This window comes from Acanthopagrus latus, chromosome 17, assembly GCF_904848185.1.
Source record: "Acanthopagrus latus isolate v.2019 chromosome 17, fAcaLat1.1, whole genome shotgun sequence".
Taxonomy (NCBI): Eukaryota; Metazoa; Chordata; class Actinopteri; order Spariformes; family Sparidae; genus Acanthopagrus; species Acanthopagrus latus.
The window spans coordinates 19,528,456-19,549,511 of NC_051055.1; the positions used below are offsets into that span (position 1 = coordinate 19,528,456).

Sequence of the window (21,056 nt, forward strand, 5' to 3'; positions counted from 1 at the left end):
AGCTACTTGGACAAGAGCACCGTCCGCAGTCCAGAAGAACAGCACTTGAGTCTTTTATGGCATTTTTGTTTGTCCAATTTTTTTCTCCCTCCTCCTCCTCCTCCTCCTCCTCACACTACGATTATCTAACTCCTCTGTCATTTGTACGTTTATCCCAGTCTTTCCAAATTATGACACAAATTGAGTGGGGAAAAAAAGGTCACTGAAGCCAAAAGTATGTTCCCATTGTGGCCCAGGCGAAATACCTCCAGACTTTAAGGATTAAGACATTACAAGGAGCCTCCTGTGAGGACAATGATCATGCGTGGGTGTCTACAAGCAGGGGCAAGTGTGAGCAACCCAGTGCTACACTTTTGTGTTACTCCTCCTGCCCTTGACAACAATCAGAACCTCTCTTGAGTCTTTTTTTTTCTTTCTTTCTCCCCCTATCCAGTGTGCATTCCTCCCTCATCTGCAACTCGCCTCTCAGTTTATATATCAGCGCTACAAAATAGTTGTAAAAAGATTTCTACACTGGGAATGACTCTTGAGAAGGAAGCAGGCAGGGACGGCTGAGCTCACACGAATGTGGGCTCCGACACAAACTCTGTCATGTCGCTGGATTGCAAAATCGTAAACAAATTCTAATCTCTTCAGAACTATAAGTGTGTGCAGGATTTTTTAACTAACAAACAGTGGAGTGTGCAGGAAATACTCTCTTACTCTGTTTTTTACTGAAGCAACAAAAAAATAAAGGTCATAACATGTAAAAAGCACTCAGTTACAGGTTAAAAATACTTAAGTGAAAGTATGTAAGTATCAAAAGCACTTGCAGCATTATAATTCTATCAGATTATAGTTCTGTCGATGTTTTAATGCCAGCGAGCTAATATTAACAACTTAAGTGTAGAAAAAACCCCAACAACATTTCCTTGTGAAATCTGATATATAAAGCAGAATAAAATGGAAATACAATATTTTTCAAGCAAATGCTTCATGTCAGAAATACTTTTAACCACATTTTAATATTTATCTTTTTTTCTGTGTCTGAACATACATCTGTCCACTCGGGTGGATGTTCCGAACCATCACAGAAAAAATAGTAAAATAAAAATGTTAACAAAAATCAGGATAAAAGTATTTTGAAGAAAATCTTATTTAGTTGAAAAATATATGTTTCCTGTGAATAGGAGGATTATTCCAGGGGCGTTGTCAAAATGACGAAGACATACAAAGACAGTCATCAACGGGAATTGTGGATCGGGCTTTGAGGATTTGGTAATAGTGATATTGTTCTCCAACATAAAGGTGCAATATGCAAGAACTGGCATCCTGTCGAATTCATACTCAAAACAAATAGGGGGCGGCAGATCACCAAATAACAGCTAACTGCTGCCACCTGTCGCTAGCTTTAGCGAGTTAGCTTTGCAGCAAGCGGTCCTGGCGGATTGGTTTTTACTGACTTTGATAGATATCTCTGCAACACAATACATACATGTCATAATTTCATAATGTGGAGGTTCTTTTGATAATTTTAGTCAATATTTCAGCTAAAACTATTCCACATTGCACCTTTAAATGGTTCGAATCCGCTTCAAAGCATCTGCACGAAAGGGTTAAATGTGCTCAGATACCGTCCATCACAGCGAAGATCACAATAAATATAGCTTACAACCTTTCAGGATATTATGTTCTGGTAAGTTAAACCAAAAAAAAAAAAAGCATATATCTAAATGTCTTTAATTTACAATATGTACAAAAAAGTAAACGCCCATAGACTGTAATATCTTACATTTACACAACATTCAATGTAAACAGTGATGAATTCCACATCAGCAGACGATGGCTTATGTGCACTGGCTTGCTCAGCATTTATCTCTTGTTAGCGTACAGAGCATAGCTAGCTGGAGCTCGTGGCTTGCTCTAAAGAGGACGACGGCTATACGTTTACATGTGTGAGTTGCAGAGTCACCGTTGGACAGAGGACTTAACTATGTGAACTAATTTTGGACATTAACTGCAACCGGTGCACATCACTTCATATAACAAAGCTTAACTGTAATTACCACATGAAGACACAAATATAAGAAGAAACAAAAAAAACATTCAGGTTTTTTTTTTCCAGTGAAAGGAAATGTCTTGCATTTTGTGTGCATCATCAAAAAGACCCTTTTCAGTAACTATGGCAACTACCACAAGTAGAGTCTGAGTAGCAAGGAGCTCCAGAGGGAAGCGTGATACGACAGCGGAGGACCACAGTTGGACGGCGGCTGTGTGACGTCTATCATCTTGACGGGCTGTACTTCCTCCTCACCGCTGATAGCGCGGGTGGTCAAGAGTCTGGCCCGCGACGGACCATAATCCTTCCTCTCAACAGAGGGGGGCAAAGTGGGCAGGGAGCAAGTTTCAGTCGAAGGTTCGCATCCAACCTTGAGCCACTGAGCAAAAAGTTCTGACGTCAGGTTGAGGAGTTCTTCAGGAGAGGAATATAACCGGGAGAACTGGTCCAGGTCCGTCTCCTCCTGGAACCTCTGTGACAAGGAGACAAGGATTAAATTAGTATTAACAATGAAGGGCACACAAAGTTACAATCAGAGAATCTCCAGGAACATGGAAGAACAGAACGCTTATACACAGATTAATGTTTGAAGCAAACATTTAAACAATCACATGCCAAATAACCAGAGAGAGTTCTCTCCTTTTTTGTCTTTCAAGCTTTCTTTAAAAGAGCAAAATGAGACATTCATATAATGAGGCATATTGATGCAATGTATTTGAAAAGAAATGCCTACCTCTGTATTTCGGTTCTTCTTTATAATTCTTTCCAGTGTCTGCTGTATATCGAGGATAAAGGAGTGATTGAGGTGCTCGTCCCAGAGGTTTCTGAGGAGCACATGCCAGGAATTCAGCAGGACTACCGCAGCAGGGAACACACAACACTGCAGGGGAAGGGCAGAGCAACACACCGAGCACCAAAGTTAGGTTTCAGTGTGCCAAACACATCTGACAAATCACCAGAGGAACCACATCAATTACAGCGACTCAGTGCTACAACAAACACATCCTAAACCGGGCTTTTACGAGGCCTGTAACCGTAGATCAAAATGAGGCAAATGTTAATGATTATCCTGTTAAAGAAAGTGTGTTTTGGGACAGAGGCGAGTCGTCTGCACATGAGACCTCACTTCCCCTTTTTATATGATAAGGAACTCACCGGATCAGTGTCACAGAGCATGCTTCTGGTGTAGTGGTGCTCTACATAGTAATCTTTAGGAAATACTGTCCGCTGGAAGAGAAAAGAAAAAGAGAAAGATGAGGATAAACCCAAAGACGATGAAACAAGTGGCATTTATACTGTAATGATTATCACACTCCAGTTTACTGAGTTAAACAGCAGCAACGTTTGATTGATAATTAACTCCAGAAGTGAATCTACTCCCATGGCTTTGTAGAGCCGCACATGTCAGTCGTAAAATCTGTTTATCATCTGATAGCTTATCGGGTGACAAGCTAGGGCTGACAATTATCATCAATTTGAGAGAGCGCTTCAACCTTGACCATCTCTCTATACAAATTAAAATAGATCAGGTAACGATTGTAGTTTTTGGTAAGAAAAAAATAGAAAATAACCGTACTACAGAGAGGACATCTTCACTTTGGAAATAACGAAAGGAAATCAAATCATGAAAATCAAATGTTTTCAACTTACAAATCCAGTCGGATTGGAGTCGATGGTCGTTTTAATGTTTTTCACTCCCTCCGTTTCAAAGCCACATCCACCACATTGGACAGTCAAGAGTGATAGCAACAGCAAAACTGTTCGAGGCATGAGTAAGAAGGAAAGAGACAGAACACATTCAGATAATTGTTGGAAACTTTCTGTGGTTTTGTTGCTTGTTCAAACTGAAAAACCTACTGAGGCCCATTACATCATTTCCTGCCTCAATTAGCTATTTTTTTTTTAATGCAGAAAACAACATGAAAACATGGTCTGTTGTTGCAACACCTCTAATTGCATTTTAGACACACCGGAAATGCTGTTGTAACACCGAAGTGACACAGCAAATCAGATTAGATTCACAGATTAAATTAAGACTAGGACAAAACAAAAACACATTCTGGTATTTTCTAGAGACTTTAGAAAGAAAGTTTCTTAAAAAAAAAAAAAAGCACTTCCATGATCTTAATTGTTGTGTCTCACCTGGCAGTGACATCCTTTTTATCTTTCTAAGAATGGACACTTCTCCATTTCTCTTGTTGACAGCAATCACTCTGCAGACGGGTTCCTGTGTCAGTCTGTGAAAGGCAAAGTTTCCTCCTCTGTGGCTTCTTGAGGTCTTTGACACAGGGTGCAGTGCTGTGTCTCCTTCTCCTTCACCGCCTGATGTTCAGTCCTCTTGTGGACATCCCTTATACATTCCTTTCTTTTGAGTTCCCTTGGTACTTTCCAAAAAAATGCCTCATTTATCCTCACGCCATCCTGCTCTCTCACTTTGGATTTTCCCACTAATGCCTGAGTGGCTGCAGCCTTTCCCTATGAAAGCTTTTGTTGTTGTTTTTACTATATCTCTTTCCCTTTCCCTTTCCCCCCTCTCACTACTGACCTAGAATCTCTCCTGAACAGCCTAATTTGAATCACTCCTCTTGCTGGTTAATGGATAAAGCGGGAGAGAGACATTGGCCTGCTCTTCTGTCTCTGCCTCTGGCCACTCTGTATCCACACTCAGCTCAAAGTGAAAGTGCTATGCTGGATTGCTTGTCTCCCTTTAAGTCTCGGCCCCTCCCACCGCCACACGTTTTACCTCACTATTGACTGACCCGGCTCCCTCCCCCCTGCTCCCCACATTCCCTGACACCCACCCTCTTTGCCCCTATCCTCCCCCCCTCCAAACCAGGCCCAAGGAGGTTTAGTCATGCAGTTGGAGCGTATGTTTTTCATTTGGACTCTCCCCCACACCTCTGTGCCTGTGGATCCACTGGTCTTTATCCCTCCAGAGTCAGTGCGCAACATCATCCCGTTTAATCATCACATGATCTGCCCCCTTTTCTTTTTTTTTTTTTTTTTAAATAAATCACAGAATCACATTCCCTGAAAAACCGGATTGCAACACTGCACTGCCAGAACTTGCAAGTCATACCATGTGTGACAGCCCTCTGTACTCATTACTGTTAAAACGGGCTCCACGGAGGTGGATGGTGTGATCGGGCGATGTCTAATATTGTGCACAGCTGTCATCATCTGATTAGTAATGTGTTGCTCTTTCCCCTCAGGTTGTGCGAGGTGTCAGGAGGGGAGTTAATTACTAATGAAAGGCAGGAAGTTTTTTTCTTGTTTCACAGAGGGGTTGTTCTTGTATTTGTCCTTTTTTTGAGCACAAGCCAAATGAAGCAAGACAACTTTACCAAAGTCCCCTCTGGGTTGAGAGGAAAAAGGAAATTGGAGAGCAGCAGCCTCACTGCAAGCACTATATTATAACACTCCCAGAGGGATCATCAACTCCAAACCTCTTCACCTACGCTATGTGCTTTAATGACAGCTACAAATATCCCGTCATTGTGCCGTCTTCCTGTTCAAATGTTGCTCGCATATTGAGGGAAGTAAATATGTAACTAATCCTTGGAGCTGCTGCAAGTGACATGTTTTTCTAGTGAAACTTGCAAAATGAAATCCAGATTTGACTCAGAAAAGCATAACAATGAAAGAAGTCAAACTATTTGCAATTCTGAGCAGTGGAAAGCTACAGTCAATCCTAATATTTACAAACCAACTTATCCTCACAATTTGTACTGCAACCTGAGTTTATATGACCTACTCAATAACTACACAAGTAAGAAAAAAAAAAAAAGCCCCCCCTCTGAATTTAAACAAAGCCGTATGTTGCTGAATTTTATTGACTCAAGTCTGCAAGCTTCAGCAAAGCAACAGGCTCAAATAACTCTGGTATGAAAAAAAACCAAAAACCCTCAGCCTTTTAGTGGATCTGTGTGCAACGGGCTCATTAAGAAGCCAAAATCCTGCTGATGTGGTCGGCTGTGCTGGAGCAGGGCCATGTTATGCAACAGTTTTGTACATTTAAGGACACCGTCAAACCTTAAATGAGTGTTGTCTTACAGCACTTGAGACTTGCTGACTGTCGACCACTCAAACAAGTGAGTAGGAGCTGGCTGACAAAAGCTGCTCGCTGGCGTTTCACTCCCTTTGTTCTTCCCGTTCGCCACAAGATGGAGCCAATGGCGGAACTTAAAACGAAAAGGGCGTCAAGAGTGACTGTTCATGTTCATTTATTTCATTTTAAAACATCAGAAAAAGAGTAAACAAAGTGCAAAGTCTGTTTGTAATAAGTTAAACTTTACATAATAATATGTAGAGGTACAATAATTCCCTTTTGACAAACAACAGCCTCATACATTATCCAAACTGGCTGAATGTGTTAATCTGTGCAGGATAATAATCAGGGTTAGGAACAGTAGATTTCTCATTAATTTAAAAGACAATAATGGATGAGTCAAAGCATTTCTATCATCCATTCACATTCCTTTTTCATCCCGCTAAAAGTCCCAAACAGCTAAAAAAAAAACAAAAAAAAAAAACTGTTGATGAAAATTCCTTGCTTTCACTTTCCTTTCTCTAGTATTTGCCACCCTTTTCAGTCCCCTTTCTCTTCACCCCTCCTCCTTTCTTCACCCCTCTTTGTCACTGGCTAGGGCTCCTCTCCCCTCCACGCACTGCGGTCATTAAATGACTCTTGTAGGTTTTGCTGAGTCCAGTCATCCAGAACTTTAATAGCCTGACGTTGTCCTCCTCGCCTGGCCCTGTGGCGCCGAGGAGTGCCAGAACCTTCTGGGTGTCTTCCCTCCCTCGCCCGTCCACTTTGGAGAACTTGAACAGAACTTTGACCTTACTGGAAGAGAGAGAGAGAATCAGCTACTAGACTGCTTTGATAGGGAAAATTGTGAAATCTTGCTTAAAAACCAGGAGGTCTTTGATTTAGAATGTATGGGGTTGACTCACTTCATCCACTCCTCCTTCAGACACAACAGGCAGTGAGATACGACATCCACAGACAAGTTCTCATTGGACAGAGCCACCTCAAGCTTGTTTAATAACGTTGGACCTGGTAAAAGAGACAAAGACTGTAATTATCATGAGCTTATCATATGATTTGTAAACAGAATAAGTAAAAACGTTTTAATACTAATTTCCAATCAGGTTATCTTTTGGTCTCTTTTGTTCACTTAATCTCAAAAACGTTCTGGATGAACAGTTTTGAATGCAAGTTGATGGAAAGATGGGCGCTAGGCCAAGAAACAAAAATCTTATAAGAATTCCTTATGATTGTGTGCTGGGACATGTCTGAACATTTTCTGATTTTCACTCCCACTTCTGCTTCTTAAAGCTTGATGAAATCTGGCCCGCATAACTCGTAATTATGTGCTCCTTGATGCGGGTTTAGATATCACATTCAAATGTGAAAATATTTTCTGTGATTGGCAAAAATTTGGTTCAAAGTCCTCTAACACGTTGGGCTATGTATCCATCTAGACTGTAGTGTTAGTTGCCCTCTCTCAAATATAATGCAACTACATGGCACTCTGGTAGAAGGTGGTTTATGTTGTTTCTCAAGATAATCCACGGACCATGATGTTGTGGGCAGATTCTTGTAGGGACCATTTTCTCTTTCTACCATATCACTGTGCACAAGGAAACATGTTACTACTCCTGGACTAGAGGCAAGCTAACTAAGCTAGCAAACGTTACATCTTAGCTGAGCAAGGTGCTATTAATGTTTATTCCCTGTGTTGTCACGAGCACGAGCCTCTTTTCCATGAGTATATGCACGCTTCATTCTGTGTAGTGGAATGGTTTCCAGGTGTAGTTTGGTACAAATAAAATAGTTCCTACATGAAACTGTTCACAACAAGGTCTGTGGATTATGATGAGTAACTGAGTAATGACTTCTGGAAAAAGACATGACTGTTGAGTTTTTCATATGTATATTTTTGGAGCTTTGAGCTCCACAAGCTGAGTGCCATGTAGTTCAATTATATTCACTAGAAGACAGACATTTCTATGTCTGATATTCCGAAACATCGCAACTCACACCAAAACAATCTAGAGATAAATAGCACTACAAGCAAGAGGAAGAAGATTTATTTTGGGGTGAACTTTCCCTTGAAGTTTGTGCAGCATTGGCAGAGACATCTCTTTGCCTTTTAAAACTTTAACCAGGAGAAAGTGAAAGTGGCAGCAAACCTACAGCGACTATTTATAAATGAAGGTATGTGCACTCACCCCTGTCTGTGGGCTGTGTGTTGGCACTGCTAATGGCGAACTGATAAAGTGAGGAGATATCGTCTTCACCCATTGCTGAGATCTGACAGCTTCTCTCTGAAGTGACATCCACCAGGACTGAAAACTCTACAGGGCAAACAAAAGGAAGGTGAATCAATAAATTACGAACTGCAAGTGCAAGCCAGCGGCCCATACAGTAAACTATTACAGATTAAAGACTCTCTTTTACCTGAGGAGCTGACGTGCGTTGGAATAGGTACATCAGGGCTGAGGCCCAGGAAGTTGCATTTGTAGGCCTCCTCATATTGAGCACTGTAGGGCACAGATCGCACACAGCCCACCGGTAGCAAAGACTGATGGGAAACAGGACGGATACTCACATTACAAACATGCCTGAAGTGAGCGAGTTAATGGCCGCTCATCCACTCTCTTATTCTGAAGCATCTTTTATAGCTGATAGTTTGACACAGAATACACAGGTGTAAATAATGAATTTAACGATGGCTAAATTCCACTCAGCTGCTTCAGTGTCCTGGTTTGACATCGTTAATGTTATTAGTAACACCTGTGCAATTTTCCACTATGATGAGTAAACATATCTGCTGTGGAAAAGGCCTTGGATGCACAAGGATCTTCTGGAGAAGAGAAAATTTTAAAAACAACTGTATCACAAGGATGACAGAAACGCACAGAGCACACTCGAATATCTTTCAACAGGAAAAAGGAACGTTAAATAAAAACAGCTACATGCTCTGTCTCGTTTATGCCTCTCACATAGGGAGTTCAGGGGAGCATGTACAGGCGAGGAACATTTTCAAGGCGTGTAATGTTAGCATAAACAATACTAAGTCTTCAGGCGAGCTCGGCTCTGGAGAAATAATATTTCTGAAAGCCAAACCAAACATTATCACATTAAGCAGTATTTGTAATGAATCATATTTCATAACTATTTTTCAACCACAGTGACATGAAACAGTGTTTAATGTTTACAACTGTGTCATACCACACTGCATTTTGACTAATGACAGATTATTTACACTCTGGATAACTAATCAAGACCCTCCCGGGTGTTATCACTTGTGCTAACATGAAGACAATATTTCTCCTAACGAGACAAAAAGGTAATACAGTGGTAAAGTACCTTGAGCACTGTAAAAGCTGATTGGATGAGCCCGGGGTCTGCGCCTCTCCATATGACCTGATTTCCCATGAGCACATGCCACACCAGCTGACGAAACTCAGCAGCCCCTAGGACCTGCAGTATGATTCAGAACATGATATACAGCATGTCACAGATATATATGAGATAATGTAAAGATGTGAACTGACCAAAATACATGAGATTGATATAATTAGGAGAAGAATCTCAGTCTTTTTCTTAGTTTTCTGTCAACTTATACAGTCAATTTAATATATTTCTTAAGTTTACCTGTCTCAAATGCCTCAGTGATCTAAATTTGGGACCAGGTAACTCGTCCAATTTTGCATCATCGTACAGGAAGTTGTGACCCAGCTCGCTCTCTGATTGATGCCGCTGTGACTTTGCTGCACCTCCTTCTGCTCCTTCCCAGCAGCTCATTTCCTCCTCTTGCTCTTTGAGAAACAGAGTGACATCAGAACAGAAATAGCAATGACCAAATGCTCTCATGTCTCAGTTTGTTGCAAGTTTGGGGGAATTCCAAGGGAAAATATTTTACACAGAGCAGACTCTATCTCATGCTCTTTATATAGTGTAATGTGTGAACGGAAATGAGTGGTTCACTGTCTTATCTCTTTCAGCAATACAGCACACAATGCACTCATTCAGGTACACATCTCTTTTTTTAAAGCAACTTCTGTGTATCTGTCTTTTTATTTGATATTGTTTTTGTTTTTTTCTGAACTTATTTATCTTTTCTGTATTCCTCCTCTATTGTGTGTTACTGTTAAAGGCACTTTGAGCTGCATTTAATGTATTTCTCAGCCTTTTTTGGGATTTTTGAAATCTATTTTTTAACTTATTTTTATGTTCTTTCTTTGCATATTGTATTTTATTTTAAACACCATACTGGAAAGCATTTTGACCTGCATTTTACGTATGCAAGGTGCTATACAAATAAAGTTATTATCATGATTTATGATTTGTATCATTTGATTATTATGCAAATGAAGTAGCTCAGCTTTAGTCTGCACAATATTAAAACTGTATACTATGTAAAAACATCTAAGACCTTTTCGTGCAAAAACAGAAGTAAAGTTTATCTAATGACAAAATTAATATAAAGGGACAGGTTATTAAAATTCCACAACCTAAGAGCCTCGCTGGCCGCTGAAATCTAAATCTTTTAATCACTTTTGAAAACACCTTCTGGAAAGGCAGTACATTTGAGTAAAATGGTTAAATGAATCACTTTGTTTTTCGTCTGCAGTTAGCCTCTGCACTGACTGACCCTGTGAATCAGACTCTGACAGGAGACTTTTCAGACTGATGATAACACCATGGCACATTGCGCAAACGCATGACGTCTGCTGTCTGATATCGCCATCTTTCAGGGGGCCAAAACTTGCCTGGAAGGCGAGACATGTCCAAGCATCACCCAAATAAATGATTTCCCATTTTTTGAGAAGTTTACTGTTACTGGAAATTATGGGCTACATTATTACAAATACACTGCTAATACAACATGCTTAAACAAGTCTGCGATGGAGAAGTACATAAGTTTGCATTACATATTAGTTTCAAAAAAATCTGCTTTGATTAAGGACAATGTGCCTACCTGTCTGTCTCTCTATAAGCACCAGCGTGTCCTCTGTGGGGGCTCCCTCCAGCAGCTTCTCTGTCAGACGACTCCCACAGGCCTTCAGCAGCCTGAAGACATCCACACGTCCAAGTGAGTGATAACAGGAAAAAAGACAACAGCTTGTGTGACATAAAGTGTTTCAACATGGGCATTAGTATTCTAGTTTTGAGTCATATCCCATTTTTGCTCACATCTGTGATATGGTCCCTGTATACATGATCTTAAAAGTATCCATTTCTAACTGTCAGTCAGCAGGCATCACTTGATTTCTCACCATCTCAACCACTGTTCTGTTTGTTTTAAAACCACTACAAGGTGTTTACATGCCACAGCATCCTAGTTTCCATTTTAAAGTATTTTTTGGCCTTTTCTGGCTTTATTGATAGAACAGCTGGAGAGGTAGACAGGAAACAGGGTAAGAGACGGGGAGTGACACGCAGCAAAGGGACCCGAGCCGGGAGTCGAACCCGGGTCCGCTGCAGAACCTCGGCACATGGGTCGCGCACGCTACCGACTGAGCTATGCGGCGCCCCATCCTAGTTTCCATTTGAGTGGTCAATTAACACATCCAGGTATATGACTCACAGGATACTAAAGTGAATGTAAAACCACTCATGACAAACTGAAAGCATATAAACACACCAGCTAAAGGAGGAGTGCAGGCTTGCCCAGAGATTGGGATGCTGGGTAAGAGAAGTTAGTGATCGTGCTGCATTGCCACTCCTTTGGTGTGGAAACACTGCAGGTGAGAAGACACTGTTCATCCTCACTGCTCGCTGGGGACAAACTCCTTGTTCATTGTCAAACACCTGATGGAGCACAGTACGAAGACATTAGGCAAACTAACAGATACATGCCTATGGAATAAGTTAATGTTTCTAAATATGTTTCTATTTGTGTAATCTGAAAAAAGCCATGTAGCTGACATATGTGCACCCTACCTTGAGGGCAGTGCTTTGCAGGCTCTGGATTGTGAGTCTGAGGTGGCGTAACAGAAAAGGCCAGGAGTTGATAAGGTAGATCCTGTCCATTGCTACCATGACGATACTGTACCAGCGCTGGAAGCCCCTGGCGAGGCTGTCTTTGATAAAGAACGTGTGTGAGAACACAAAACCGTGCTGCTCATCTCCAAAGAAAATTGGCCCTTCACGGCCGGGACATACCTGACGACACAGACAGAGAGAGAGAGAGAGAGTGGGTGGCAACAAGGGAATAAGAAAATGTAATAAGTTATTCAGTATAATGCGATGTGTGACTCACACACACATACATACATGCAGACGTACGTCACTGTTTACCTCACAGCTGAGGCTGCGTACGCAGGCCTGGCGGACAACGCTGAACAGCTGCGGCTGCCTGGGATGCTGGTGGCTCAGGAAGCGAATGCCTGTTTCGTCATCAATGCTCATGAAGCCAGGGTGAGATGCGGGAAGGGATCGACAGCCCTATGATGTGATGAGAAGAGGGAAGTTGGTATTTTAAGACAGGATACAGAACCATGAACTCACTACATAGGAAAATACAAAGACATATATCTATAGTTTTATGATGTAGAAGACAATGTGAAGGGAGGGGTGCTTCAGCTCACTCACATCACACATTTCCCCTCTCTGTGTGGCCGAGCTGTTGGCCCTCATGGTCAGCCCTTCTCCTTCCCGGTCACCATCGCGGTCCCTGTCCCCTGGCACAGGGGCACCTGCCTGGGATGAAGGCGACGGGGATGGAGGGTGCAGTGCTTCAGTGCAAAACAACGTCCGAGGGCCATGGAGCTCACAGAAGTGACAGAGAGCCACCAGAGCATTCATCTGAAGAAGGGGAGAAACAGGTTTTTCGGGTTTATACGACGTTGAATATGTCTGAGACGTTTATGTGCAGTAACAAGAAGGTCATAACACAACATTTGTTTCTAGTCAGTCACTGACATTACTAGGTTACACTGTTATTACAGCCGATGACATCAGATAGTCTTACCTTTCAGCAAATGACTGGTGCTCAGTGCTGCTTCACAAAAGGACATTCATTGCCCGCAACGTTCAAAAAACAGTTTTATGCATATCAAAACAGTCGCACAAAACCAACGAAAGTCTTCATCTGGTCCGTTTCGTAAAATCCATGACTCTCAGCGTCTCATACTCAGGTCTTCTCCACTTTTTGTTCAGTTTTTCTCTCTGTGCTGCTGCTAACTGGCAATAACACAGTCACGTGACGCGCAGTCACGCGCTCGGGCTCAACTGACGCATGGCGGTTAACGGCGCTTCTTTTCCCCTCCATTTTAACCTTTAAATCGGTAAAATCTTGATTATTTTTTCAAGCAGCAAGGAAGTAATCAACTACCACATTTATTTTATGGTATCAGGCTTTGTTTAATGTTTCCACAAAGGCATTTTTCGACGAAAGACGTGTAAGGACTACGTTACCCATGAGCACCTGCGAGACAACAACCACAGGTCAAAGGGCGATCAGGAGTCAGGATCGTGTGCTCCTTCGGTTAGTATGTGAAAGATTGAAAAATAACATATTTTGAATGTGTTTGTTGAAAATACATGTTTATGTTGAAATCGTAGTCTCCACATTTTATGGTTGTTAATCTTCTATGTTGAACTGAGAGTTTTGTAATATTATTAAACGCTAACTACCCACTTCCGCATAACTTCGTGTTGGGAACATTTACATTGTTAGGAACCAAATATTCCGGTTTTAGGAGTGTCCGGTCTGAGTGAGTCATTATGGTCTACAGGTCAAACAAAGCTAAATGCAAACGCACACAGAGACGCAGAGGATTTTTTTTCTGAAACAACACTGCCTTTTAAACCACAGATTGGAGCATGGCATCAAACGGATTGAACGAGCCCTCAGTTCCACCAGAGGACCAGACAGGTGATGGGACCCTCTTGATTGATGCACCAAGCCCGGAGGCAAGGGTCCCCTCTGAGCCTAACAATGGCAAAGACACCCTAGAAACCACAACAGGTAAATGTGCCTTTTATTTTCCCATGTAAAAAAGGTCCCAAAAGGCTACTAACTCAATATATAGACACGGGTGAATCCATATAGTGTATCACATACTCAAGAGACTGTGGCTAACACCACAGACCTGCTAGTAGCTCATGTTATCGGAAACAGCCTGTAATCTCTTCCAAGAAATCGATTTTGTAAACATATTTGTCTGTCTACAGTACACTTCTGTGTTACTGTGAGGAGTTGGAGTTCTGGTAAACTTTGTTATCATGTGTCAGGAGTTGGTAACCTTAATGGAAGGGGAGCTAAATGAATGAGTAGACCACAGTGATGGCTACCAACATTTTTACTTCATGCCTTCCTACTCTGCTGGAAATGTGTCAGGAGTCAGGAAGTGAGTCACGAGCTGTTAGTGTTGGCTCTGACTTCTGAGGAAAGATTTACTGTCCGCGTGTACTCTTGGCTCAATTCTAACTTTCCAAGGAAAACATTTCGTCACTGTCATTATTTTACCCACTTCCCTTTAGTTTCTTTTACTGAAAGCTTATGTCGGGAAGACTAAAACCATGATATGATCATTCTGTGACAGCCAGAGCTTTCCCAGGGGGATGGCAGACAGCTAATAATTGAAAGATTTGGAACATGAGTCACATCCAGTCCTGATATCTGGAAATAGCATTACAGGCTGTGTGGTATGTGTTCTGAGTTTACAGGCAACCACATCCTAACTACTTGGCTGACATTTTAGTCCTCTGGGTCAAGTCATTGCCACCTGTTACATGATTTACACTCTATGGAAGTGTAGTGGAGAGGAAATACAGTGTTGTGCGCATTTTTTCCACTGCAAGGTTTTTCATGGAGATTAATCCCTTATTTATTCCAGACTTGAACTGTTGAGTGCAATATCAGACCAGCTTAAGATAAGAATCAGATGAACATAATAACATTTTGTTGAGAATTATGGGACAGGCATCCCAAACTGTTTAATCACCCGTTGAGTGACCACGACCAACAAACACTGCTATGATTCTTTATTTCCATTGAAATGCAGATACTGATACTGCAGATACAGGCTTTCATTACAGTGTAATTACACGTCTGTTCTGCTCATCTTTCCTCCGTCTCTCTCTAACATTGACAGAGTCAGCACAACAGGATGAGGATGGAGTCAACGTGTGCCAGTTTTTCCTGATGGGAAAGTGTCATTTTGGAAACAGATGTCGTTTTTCTCACAGGTCTGCTTGCCTTATTTTGTTCAGTAAACAAACCAGCAGAATAAAGGATGGCTTTTAATTCCCTTGTTAGACTTTTGATAAGTACATCTTTATTTTTATTATATGTTTATATGTGTGTGTGTATTTATCTTCTGTGTCAATAAATGTTGTATGGCAAATTATTATAGAACCTTAGGCTAGAATTAAATTGATGGCTGCCTCAATGCTAAAAGCGTTTATTCTCACATGCCCCTATGAACTCTAAATGTATGATAGGTTGATGTAACTGTCTTTCGTGTCCATAAGAGTGGCCAAGAGATGCCTTCTTAAAGCAATTTCAATACTAGAATAGCACTCAGAGCGCATACCTCCGCCAAGGCCCAACGGTCCCATTTAATTTAAATAAGACTAATCCAATCGCCCTGTATCACTCTACATCACTTTAAATAATTATTATAGGATAATTTGGGTCATTATATAGACAACATGAATAAAAGTAAAAATAAAAGTACCTGTCTAATGATAATGGAAAGTATTTGCCATGCAAGGATTTCCTGAATCACTTTTAAACCGTGAAACACTGACATCAGAGTGAAATTAAAAAAACTAAACTGAAAACATTTAAAATCACAGACAATTCATTCTAGTCATCATATCATAAATCAAGTCTGAAGTCTTTAATTTCCAAGTGTTCAGTCTAATTTTCAGTTTAATTGCACTTTATCAAATCAGTAATTTACTTGATTCCACATCTCTGTACTCAACCATAACTCAGTGTTCAGACATGCTTCATGAATCTGTGTCAAATGTTATTGAGGGTTTTATTATTTTTTTTGTCATGAATCACATGCATATTTAGAGTTCTTTCCACTTGTGTGGCTCTGCTTTCACAGTGACCCATTAGTGGATGACTCAGGGGCTGCGTCTCCTGACCAGGATGACAAACAGGATGGAGAAAAGATGGAAAAACACAAAAAGAAAGGGAACAAAGCAACGCCGAAATTTGAGCCAATAGGTAACTACATATTTAGTCTCCTATGTCACCTGAGAATGATAACATATTCTAAGGAGCACCGCGGCCCTACATTAATCTGTTTTAACACTTTTTTTCTATCTCCCTCTCCTGCAGAGGTGAACAAGAAGCCTCGCATGCGCACAGCAGATGATGTTATCTCTCGGATCCTGTGGGACGCCTCAGTAGATTCTTCAGAATTTGTGGTGGGGTATGTAGATCGCTTCCTCGGTGTGCTGGAGCGTCCCTTCAATGACTTCAACTGGGACACCAACCCCTGCGACTGTGATTACTCCACTGAGCTGGCCCTGCCCAGACACAGGATCCAGTACTTCACCTACAGAGGGCACCGCGTCTGGGACCGCCACAGCAGGACTGACAGGGTGTTTGGCTCCACCGGTCAATCTCTGGCTCCCCCCTTTGGAGGGGAGGAGGAAGTAAAGGGTAAGAGAGGACCCTTTATTGCTACCCCACCTGGACTATACACATTTTTACAAAAGCTGGTCTACTCTACAGAATTTACACTTAACAAATAAAATAATTTCTCTCACAAGGAATTAACACAGGGGACCAGGCGAAACAACAACAAGACCTTGAGACAACAGAAGATCAGCCACCTGTAGTCCGTGGGCAGAGTGAAACAGAGGAGTGTGCTTGTGCAGAGAACACACATCTGGAGGAGGAGAGACTGAGTAACATGAATGATTACAGCCCAGAGTCAACACAACCAGGTCCAAAGAGTCCAGCACACACTTCTCAGGAGCAACAGGAATCGAGAACGGCGAGGTCTGCTGTTCATGTTCACCCTTCAGATTTAACTGAGAACAGATAACTTCTGCTGTACAAAACAAAAAGATGTCCTGCGGTCAGCGTGTCACAGGCAAAATAGTAGTTAGAGGATCTTAAAAAAATCTGTTCTTTCACATTGTGCTTAGCTTAGCGAATATAGCTATGGAGCAGGATGAGGGAGAAATGAATGAATTAATCCTCCACCATAATCTTGTAAATGTCTGAACAAATGTTCTGCCAACCAACATTCAAACACACACCTCGACCCCATGATATTACTCTGCTAGCTACTATAACCCACAGCGTACCGATAAAGTGTAACTGGAGAAACATGAGTTCAAGATTAGTCATCCAAAATATTATCGTATTTTGCAGAAAAAGAGAGGTGTTTGGATATGGAAATACTCTTGAATGATCTTTTATAACAAAATAACAGAACAATCAACATGAGGACACAAGATAATAACCTGGAAATGTTAATTTATATTTCTGTATTTCACTTTGTCCTTAAGACAGTTTACATTTATGAAAAAATCTTGCAAGATAATCTCCCGTCATTTGAGCCATTTTACTCATCTGTTTCGATTTTAGATCTCAGGATTCAATGGATCAAACGTCCCCATCCCAAAAAGAGGGAGCAGTTGTTAAACAGGACGCTGAGGAGGAGCCCACAGAAGAATGTCAAGAAACCTGGGAAGGCAATGACACTTCAGTGAGTACAGTTCAACTCACGCTGCAATAAATTTCTTGTGGTGTGATTACAGTTTCTGTTTAATACAGCGGTGCTCTTTATGTCCCTTCTTTGGTATACGCAGAGTCATCCCGGAGCCCTGAACATCAGCCAGACTGGTTCACCTCTGGAGCAGAGCGAGGAGAAACGCGGTGGTCGCCCCCCGAAGAAACGACCGACGCACTTCATCACATTCAGGGCCAACACTCCTGCCATCCTCTCCTGTTTCCAGCAGCTGCAGAGGGAGATCACCTCCGTTCTGCCGTCCTCTGCCCCTCACTGGCAGACCTCCTCCAACCTTCACGTCACAATGTGCCTCCTGGTGCTGCGCAGCCCAGCTGAGGTGGAAGCTGCTGCCGAGATCCTCCGACAGTTCGCCCATTTGGATCGTAACTGCCCGGTGTCTCTGACGTTCCCTGTCAAGCTGAAACATTTCAACGGGAGGGTGCTATACTTGAGCCCCCAGCCTCAGCTCCGGCTCCAGCAGCTCAACAACGGCCTGCAGGAGGCCTATAGGGAGAAGGGCTTGCTCCACAGGGACTCCTACAACCCGCGCTACCACCTCACACTGGCCAAGGTAGTGGACGGGGAGGTTGATAGGATTTTTGACGGAGTGGGAGACCTGAAGGTGGGGAAAGGTTTAAATTTTGGCCGTCTGCCAGTAAACACCTTGCACCTTTGTGTTATAGGAGGTGTCATAGATGGTTTCTATGAGACCGTGTGCACAGTAACTCTTCGATGATAGCAGACTGCGCCTCTTCACATGCACACACAACACATGTATGTTAGCACTTTGACATTTGCACTAGCCAGGTGGCCTTTAAAACAAATCTGATGTCTGCGTTTTTACATTATGAAGTTTATTCAGATGCGAAGCACTTTTTAAAGGTCATGGGGTGAAGGACATTTTCATAGGGAGGCCTAAAATGGAGAAAATTTTAACTTGATGCTGGTCTGCAGCACAATGACAAACTACACTACACAAAACCAAACTACACTTTAATACTTATACAGGGAATTCATAATGCAAGCTGAGGCACTATAGCCAGAACTAAAAGCACAGATGTTTGCTTTGCCTGGCTGAATAGGAGAGTATAAAAACTAAAATCAGATTCAGGCAAAGTAGATAAATGATTTTTCTTGTCAGAATGTTATATAAAGATTCAAATGTCAGTCTTCTTATTTAATGGTTGTAAAGCCACTTTATGTAGAAATTGTAAGATTGTGGCGCCCCCCACAGTTTCTGAGTGCAACACCACTGTCGTAAATACAAATCCCAGGTCTGGAACAATTTGTCAGATGTAATGTAGGTGCTAGCTACAAACAAAATTACATCATTACATCATAACAATGCTGTGTGTTGAAAACTTGTATGCTGAAGTAAACATGTATGTAACGCTGTGATCCGTCTCTCTCACTGAAGTTACTTAGTGCAGAAACAAGTGACAGGGACAACAGGCACCCTATTACAAGACATTGTACCATCAACATGATTTTGAAAGGTGAACAAGATAGATAATCTTGATGTAACTGATAGACATTAGTGAAAATACGCTATAAAGCTCATTGCTATTGTAAACATCTTTCATAATTATTACTAAAATGATGTGTAACAAGCAAAATACATAAAAAAAAAAAAAAAAAGACAAAGAAAAATCATGTTTTTTAAAGGAAAGAGCTGTACATCATTGTGCTAGGAAGGTTAATGTATTCATCAGGGGATATCCAAAAGCTCACAGTGTGCTGTGTGAGAACATTTTAGTGTCCAGGGTGCTTTCCTGCTCGCTCAGGAGTCAATCAATCAATTAGTCGACTAACTGAAAATTAAGTGGCATCTGCTTTGGTAAATGTGAAGCCGAGCTCTAGCTTGTCCATTGTAAGGACAGGCTGATGCTGCGGGACTTTGTATTTCTTTTCTATTTTCTAAAATTCTTTTGATCAAAACTGATAATTTGATTGAGAAAATTATCTAGAGAGTAGATGCTAACCACAATAAACTTTATTTGCACAAATCAAAAATGGAGACCAGCAGTATGAATCATGAAGAAGCTGCATTTACGTGGAGCCTCATTTTCTGATTATAATTGGTATGAATTCCAAACAGATTCAACGGCCCCAAATTGAACAAAAATTTGGTTACAGAGCGATAGTAGTATATCTTAAACGTTTTCATAAACTGACCAAAACAAAGATTGTTCGATGTAAACGATGACACCTGGTTACTTTACAGGTGAGTTTCATCTGTGCATGCCCACCAATCTCGACGTATACGTGTTTTGAAACATGTTTTTCCAATTACCTGGAGTTTGTTCATAATACAAACTCCTGGTAATTATAACATCACTTGTACACATCACACAGCTGTTCTGGTTAAATTATTTGTTGTTAATCCGATCGCTGATGACTTTCTTGTAATATGAAATGTTATTAAGTAGTTTTATTTCCTCTGTTCATTATCTCGGTGGACCAAAACAAGGTGATCAGGGATAATTTTTCCACACAGGTGCGATTGTACTTTGTATATGCTCTGCTTTGATATCTCTTGTTTTATCTAAACAGACAGGACACGATGCCGATGCCGTAAAAGCATATGTATGAGACATAAATTGTCAGTGAGGGGAAAAGATTATGTTTTCTTCACAGCCACAAATTATCCAAAGTGGTTGTATTCTGCAGCTCATAATTCTGCAATTTATACCATCTGTTTAATAATGTATGGACTGTGTTCCACAAGAACGATGACTTTGTATGCTTTTACAATGAATTATAAGCGCGAGATTATCAAGGACATTAAATATTGAATTGGTTATTTTAAACAATGTGAGTGGTGATATTTTATCAGCGCAGTGATGGATGGCCTGGATGGATTGCCTTGGTTCAACATACAGACACTCGCAGGCTACATAAACGCTCCCCGAACAACTCTTGCATACATAATATAATTTTCTGTCTCCCTCCCAGATACACGCACACATACACACTATACATAGGCTATATGAGTCAGTGGGTATGCTCTGTGGCTCGCTACTGTTTGCTCCCTCGCTCGCATTATCTCCCTGCCTCCCTTCCCCCACTCTCTTTTCAGTGACACAGAAAAACTAACGCCGCCCCCTCCCTCTTTGCTGGCTCGCTCCTGCCCCCCTTTCACCAATGGCAGACAAACACCACACTCTTTCTACTCTTTTCTTGCCATTATATCTTCCAATTTGCATTATCCCTCAGCCAAATCACCCTCTGAGCATCGTCTCCATCAGCACCCTCTCATCACGTCCATGTTCTCCTGCAGCCTCCGTGTTACTGA

General features: G+C 41.5%; 3 protein-coding genes across 5 annotated transcripts; 1 reads left to right on the forward strand and 2 right to left on the reverse strand.

The window, feature by feature from the left end:
• Positions 1-691: 691 nt before the first annotated feature.
• Positions 692-4,716, reverse strand: zgc:174888 (uncharacterized protein LOC558116 homolog). The gene is made up of 5 exons (XM_037075234.1): positions 4,181-4,716; positions 3,689-3,795; positions 3,194-3,265; positions 2,772-2,918; positions 692-2,510 (listed from the first exon to the last, which is right to left on the reverse strand). The coding sequence occupies exons 1-5, from the start codon at positions 4,191-4,193 to the stop codon at positions 2,169-2,171; spliced, it is 681 nt and encodes a 226-aa protein (XP_036931129.1). The 5' UTR covers positions 4,194-4,716; the 3' UTR covers positions 692-2,168.
• Positions 4,717-6,244: 1,528 nt separating this feature from the next.
• On the reverse strand, positions 6,245-13,238 carry flcn (folliculin). 2 transcript variants are annotated; one of them, XM_037073049.1, is made up of 12 exons: positions 13,024-13,238; positions 12,645-12,857; positions 12,339-12,497; positions 11,994-12,215; positions 11,695-11,861; positions 11,029-11,120; positions 9,702-9,865; positions 9,414-9,527; positions 8,502-8,625; positions 8,273-8,398; positions 6,992-7,094; positions 6,245-6,881 (listed from the first exon to the last, which is right to left on the reverse strand). In XM_037073049.1, exons 2-12 carry the CDS (start codon positions 12,855-12,857, stop codon positions 6,674-6,676), a joined length of 1,692 nt encoding a protein of 563 aa, XP_036928944.1. In that variant the 5' UTR covers positions 13,024-13,238; the 3' UTR covers positions 6,245-6,673. The 2 variants fall into 2 exon arrangements, with proteins under 2 accessions (XP_036928944.1, XP_036928945.1); XM_037073050.1 differs by having other exon boundaries at positions 12,351-12,497; positions 13,024-13,237.
• Positions 13,239-13,396: 158 nt separating this feature from the next.
• On the forward strand, positions 13,397-18,721 carry leng9 (leukocyte receptor cluster (LRC) member 9). Of its 2 annotated transcripts, none has more exons than XM_037073048.1 (8): positions 13,397-13,539; positions 13,870-14,022; positions 15,152-15,245; positions 16,118-16,239; positions 16,354-16,680; positions 16,791-17,022; positions 17,617-17,737; positions 17,841-18,721. In XM_037073048.1, the coding sequence occupies exons 2-8, from the start codon at positions 13,878-13,880 to the stop codon at positions 18,495-18,497; spliced, it is 1,698 nt and encodes a 565-aa protein (XP_036928943.1). In that variant the 5' UTR covers positions 13,397-13,539; positions 13,870-13,877; the 3' UTR covers positions 18,498-18,721. The 2 variants fall into 2 exon arrangements, with proteins under 2 accessions (XP_036928943.1, XP_036928942.1); XM_037073047.1 differs by lacking the exon at positions 13,397-13,539 and adding an exon at positions 13,588-13,768.
• The last annotated feature ends 2,335 nt before the right edge of the window (positions 18,722-21,056 follow it).

Excerpts from the sequence above, each read along its gene's own strand:
- zgc:174888 (XM_037075234.1), bottom strand. Across the intron at positions 2,919-3,193 it reads TGCTCTGTGACACTGATCCG|TGTTGTGTGTTCCCTGCTGC; the intron begins GTGAGTTCCTTA and ends CTTCCCCTGCAG. Across the intron at positions 2,511-2,771 it reads AGAAGAACCGAAATACAGAG|AGGTTCCAGGAGGAGACGGA; the intron begins GTAGGCATTTCT and ends TCCTTGTCACAG.
- flcn (XM_037073049.1), bottom strand. The coding sequence starts at position 12,857 with ATGAATGCTCTGGTGGCTCTCTGTCACTTCTGTGAGCTCCATGGCCCT. Across the intron at positions 8,399-8,501 it reads AACGCACGTCAGCTCCTCAG|AGTTTTCAGTCCTGGTGGAT; the intron begins GTAAAAGAGAGT and ends TTTGCCCTGTAG. Across the intron at positions 7,095-8,272 it reads CACACAGCCCACAGACAGGG|GTCCAACGTTATTAAACAAG; the intron begins GTGAGTGCACAT and ends CTCTTTTACCAG.
- leng9 (XM_037073048.1), top strand. The coding sequence starts at position 13,878 with ATGGCATCAAACGGATTGAACGAGCCCTCAGTTCCACCAGAGGACCAG. Across the intron at positions 16,240-16,353 it reads GCCGAAATTTGAGCCAATAG|AGGTGAACAAGAAGCCTCGC; the intron begins GTAACTACATAT and ends CCTCTCCTGCAG. Across the intron at positions 17,023-17,616 it reads CAGGAATCGAGAACGGCGAG|ATCTCAGGATTCAATGGATC; the intron begins GTCTGCTGTTCA and ends TTTCGATTTTAG.